This window comes from Sinocyclocheilus anshuiensis, unplaced genomic scaffold (assembly GCF_001515605.1).
Source record: "Sinocyclocheilus anshuiensis isolate Anshui unplaced genomic scaffold, SAMN03320099.WGS_v1.1 scaffold1500, whole genome shotgun sequence".
Taxonomy (NCBI): domain Eukaryota; kingdom Metazoa; phylum Chordata; class Actinopteri; order Cypriniformes; family Cyprinidae; genus Sinocyclocheilus; species Sinocyclocheilus anshuiensis.
Window position 1 is genome coordinate 1,394,066 of NW_015537960.1, and position 4,942 is coordinate 1,399,007.

The window sequence follows — 4,942 nt, forward strand, 5'->3', positions numbered from 1 at the left end:
AAATGGTTTCATTAGCAACATAGGACTTGTTCATAATAATTAAAAATAACACAATTTGGTTTATTTTCAGTTTGAAATTAGACTTTGAATAACAGATTTCCAGATGTGACCCTACACTCTAAAAAATGCTGGGTTAAAAAGGGACAAACCCAGCAGTTGGGTTGTTTTGAGTCAAAACAACCCAATAGCATGGGTTTGCCCTTTTTAACCCAGCATTTTTTAGAGTGTACTGAATCCCACCGTATGTGTGAATGTTGTAGTTTGGGCATCATATAATTGTGATTTGGTGTGTTGAATGTGAAGGACTCCAACATTGATATCAGTATTTTTTTTTTTTTCCTAAGAACAACAAACAAAAACCAAATGGAGTGAAATGGACCCTTGCTGCTGCTCGTGATGTGCGCTGCTTGTGCGAATAATCCATTGTGTTTGTTGTGGACTCAAATGACTGCTGCACACTGGATTGGAAGTATCTAAGTACATGATGAACACTGTTTGTTTTTCACAGGTGTGGGATCATTTTACTTTCTTTTTCTCTGTACAGATTCAGAAAACGAATATCAAGATCCAGGGAATCTCATTCAGTAACTAAAGGAACAGATGAGCTCTGTGCAGCTATTTTTCACCCAGTTTCCTGTTCTGATCCATTATGTGGTGAAAAAAAACATGTTCAAGATATTCTTTAGAGAGTAGCCTATCACAAGTCTTTGAGTTCCTTACTTGTTAAATCAATACAACACACTGTACAAAACCTTACTGTTCACACTATTACGAAATTGCGTGTGCAGAAAATTAACACTAAATACACTGATCAAGCAGATCTATAATATATCATTATTTCACAGAAATCAATATAAAACAGAAACAGAGTTTTGCAGTCAGAGTTATACAGTTCAGTATAGTTTGAATTTTAACAGATAGTAGATAAGTTTGCTGGAGTGTCTTTCATGAGCACTGTATGGAAAGTTAAACAAATTAGTTAATTAGTTTGGTACTGCTTAGTCGATGCTATTATATCACATTTTCTAGATGATTGCTGTTGTTGTCTTCATGTCTAACACTCAGAAACGTCCTGTTCCGTTTGGTGTGTTTTTGTGTCAATCTGTAAATGACTGGCATTATGACGATGATAAAACAGCTTATAACAGCAGCGATGACGGCGATCTTATATCCACGACCTTCTGCTTTCTCCTGTTCAGATGTTTCTGATATGTCCCTGACAGGTTCTTCTGGAAAGGTGAGTTTAAAATGTTTTATGACATGGTTTAAATCATAAACTCAACTTCAGCCTATCAGAAAATCTGTTGATGATTTCTTGACAGAATGTTCAAACATCAGTTTCCTTCTTAAGATCTTCTCTAAAATCATGTGACAAGAGACCACAGAGCATTTTTCTTTGTTCCTAAGTAATCGGGAGCTCAATAATCAATAATTATAATAGAATATAATACCTTTCTTTCCAGGAGCTTCAGTGTCAATTTCACGTTTCATGGGTTCTGTTAACAGATTTTAAACCACTGTTAGTAGACTAAAAATAAATGTACAGCTAACACTCATTGAATTAAAAACAACAGTATTATATACCATACCTGTTATGCCCACAGCGAATCCTCTTCTTTTCATTCCACAGTTTGTTTGCACAAAGAATCTGAATTGTTCTGTCATTGCTGTAGATGGAGTGTAGCAGCATGTTAAGCTGTTCCTCTGTTCACAGGGGTTCACAGGAAAAACTTGATGACAGACTGCGCAGTCATTAATGCTCTCAGGGTATTGAAACTTATACTTTGTAACGCAGCATTCAGTGAGCAGCAGAGAGATGCTGCAGGTGAGAGTTACTTCATTCCCCACAGATCCAGTCACATTCTCACAGTTTACAATGAAATCTGAAAAACAACAATATATATCATCATATAATACAGCAACTGAAGAATAATGAAAATATCTATATTTTTGTAAACAAGAAAGAAAGAATTCAGATTTACTACAAAATATTGTGCATTTTCATTTATGTTTTGCATATTAAGCACATTTGACCAAATGTTTTTTTTCTCTTTATCTTACATTTAGTCCCTCGCCATTCTCACACACACTTTCTAAGGGAAAGTTTATTCTCTTACCATCATCATAACCTTGACAGACAGCGGAGAAGGTCCAAACCACAATGAGCAGTTGCACAACATTTACAGCATTCATTGTTCCGATTCTGCAATAGAAAGAATTACAGATATTCACCTCAGAAATGAAACATAACTGTGGCTAATAAGGAAGTGCTAGAGATTACAGAGCAGATACAGAGGACGAATTACTGAAAACTCAGCAGAAAAGTGTTTTACTTGGATTGAATCAGTTCTTTTAGGAATATTTTACCCAAAATAAAAAATGCTGACATTTGAAGATGTTTGAAATGACATGAGGGTGAATAAAGAAACATTTTTGAATGAACTATTCCTTCATGCTTCAAGCACCTTATAATGCATCGTATGGCTTAATTACAGTAAAAACGTCTTAACCTCAAGCCTGAGAATACGCGTAAAGTCTTAAATATGTCTCATATTTTCACGAGGTTTCACACAACAACTCGTGCTTTAATTTAGATGTATTGATGGGACTATAATGGGTGAAAAAAATATAAATATAAATACAGCCGGTCAGACTTTTTGGCACACTCGGTAAATATGATCAAAGGCGACTTTGATCTTTTTGTTTTATCCTTTTCATTCATTCATTCATTCATTCTTTAAAAAAAATCTAAACTTTCACAAAGTAAAACAAATGAAAGTAGGCCAAAAGTCTACTTACTAAGAAATGACTTTCTCTAATACACGTTGGCCACAATTATTGGTACCCCTAAAAATTACTATGAGCAAAATATCTCTGAAGTATTGCCATTTATATTTACAAATTTTAGCACACCAGGGGTGACTATGAACATGAAATTATCATGGCTTCCTCTGTCACAGGAATATAAATATGATGAAAGGTCATAAAGGTCAAATTCCCTTAATCATCCATCACAAGGAGTAAAACCAAAGAATATAGTTCTGATGTGCATAAAAAGATCATTGAGCTTCACAAGTGACTGTAAGAAAAGTGCAAATGTATTGAAAATCCCCATTTCCACCATCAGCACAATAATTACGAATTTCCAATCAACAGAAAATGTTACAAATCTGCCTGAAAGAGGACGCGTGTCTACATTGTCTTAGAGCAAGGTGAGGAGGAGAGTTTGAGTGGCCAAAGATTCTCCAAGGATCACAGCTGGAGAATAGTTGAGAAAATGGTTGAGCCTCAGGGCCAGAAAGCCTAAAGAAATGTATCAAAGAGCCCCTACATTACCACATGGGAGGGTTTCAAGAAAAAAAATCCTCTGCTCTCATTCAAAAACAACCTCCAGCATATTCAGCTGCCAGACATTACTGGAACTTCTAATGGGAAAGGATTCTTTGGTCTAATGAAACTAAAAGAAATAAAATGACATAAAAAAAAAAATGTACCCATGTGTACAATGACATATACTGCTGTATCTTTAATGTTGTGGGCCTATTTTCCTGCTGGAGGTCCTGGACATCTTGTTCAGATGTCATCATTAATTCTAGCAAATACCAACACGTTATCAACACGTTAGAGTGATTTTCTTCTTTGTATGGCACTTTCACTACTTGCACCTATACAAAGAGGCAAATTTTGTCTGATCTAACTACTTTAAAGCTATATAAGATTGGTAGTGTAAGAATGTGGCATAAACAACTCAAAAATAATTCTAGTCATAGGCTACTATGCTCGAGTAAAGTTTACAGAATCAACAGTGTTTTCCACAGGATATTGTAGGTCTGCTAATTGAAACTGTTAACACACGTTTACAAGTGCATCTCATTATAAATCTATGGTGAAATGCTGTAATCATCTGCCAACTAAAATGTTGGAAATTATGCAAATATGAAAATAATAAAATGAAAAAAAAAAAAAAAAACTGGTGACCGCTCCGTTGCCAAATGCACGTAAAACTCACATTACATGCAGAGATGGAGTTGACTGCATTCATTCACAGTGAACTGAGCCGTTCTGAGACGTGGAAAACACCGAATAACGAGCTGTTCGCGTGAGGAAAATGCTTACTTCGCTTTGAAACACGCAGCGCAAATAATAAAACTGATTAATGTGGCAATGAGACACAGGCACAGGCTGGCCGTCGGAGGCGTGGCTTGAGTGTGAGGGGCGTGGCTCTGCCTGAGAGGGGCGTGGCTCTGTCAGACTGCTGAGTGCGTGAAGTCGCTGTCAGAGAGAAGAGACAGATTAACGCAGCTGGTATCACTGTATCGATACTGCAGGAAAGCGCTATTGAACAGTTTCACATATTTCACTATAGATATGTATCTAAAGATCGATATTTTTGACAACACTATTAAGAAACCTAACGATTCCCCCGACCCACGCGCCCCTGGTTTAGACAGCGCGCATATGAGCTCCCTTTATAATCACTGAAAAACTGTCAATCTTAGTTAATTGTGATATCCAGGCACGTGCAGAAGGGGGGGCTTTGGGGGCTCAAGCCCCTGCCCATTTTCAAAATTATTCAAAAGTGCCCCTCTCAGACAAATAGCAATCATATTGTGGTAAATAAAACAAAACGCATTTCAATTATAATTAACATGACAATGTGTACAAAACAGTAATTAATCGCTCAAAAGTCGAAAAATTCCTGTTTATTTGTACATATCTGTCAATCTGAGGCGTTGCTATAGTTGCGTGCCTTTTGCTTGACTGATATTCCAGTCTGTTCGGAAACCTTCTTTCAGTAAGTGGGTCGCAGGACGGAAAAAATAAACTAAACAATATTTTAAACTTTTTTTCATCAATAATCAAAGTTAGTGTGTCGATTTAATTATTTTAGAATATTACATAATTCATCATTGCCCGTTTGTCATGCATAATAGGCTACACC

At 36.3% G+C, this 4,942-nt stretch overlaps 1 protein-coding gene across 2 annotated transcripts in view; it reads right to left on the reverse strand.

Moving 5' to 3' along the window:
• Positions 1-253: 253 nt before the first annotated feature.
• Positions 254-4,942, reverse strand: part of LOC107666824 (uncharacterized) — a 16,994-nt gene continuing 12,305 nt past the window's right edge. The window contains exons 1-5 of one of the 2 annotated variants that reach the window (XM_016458297.1): positions 4,010-4,099; positions 2,118-2,203; positions 1,590-1,883; positions 1,452-1,496; positions 254-1,229 (exon numbers count right to left, since the gene is read on the reverse strand). In XM_016458297.1, the coding sequence (XP_016313783.1) occupies positions 1,012-1,229; positions 1,452-1,496; positions 1,590-1,883; positions 2,118-2,203; positions 4,010-4,038 (672 nt within the window). In that variant the 5' untranslated portion in view covers positions 4,039-4,099 and the 3' untranslated portion in view covers positions 254-1,011. Of the gene's footprint in view, positions 1,230-1,451; positions 1,497-1,589; positions 1,884-2,117; positions 2,204-4,009; positions 4,100-4,942 lie in introns of those variants that run through there. The other variant, XM_016458307.1, reaches the window with a different exon arrangement.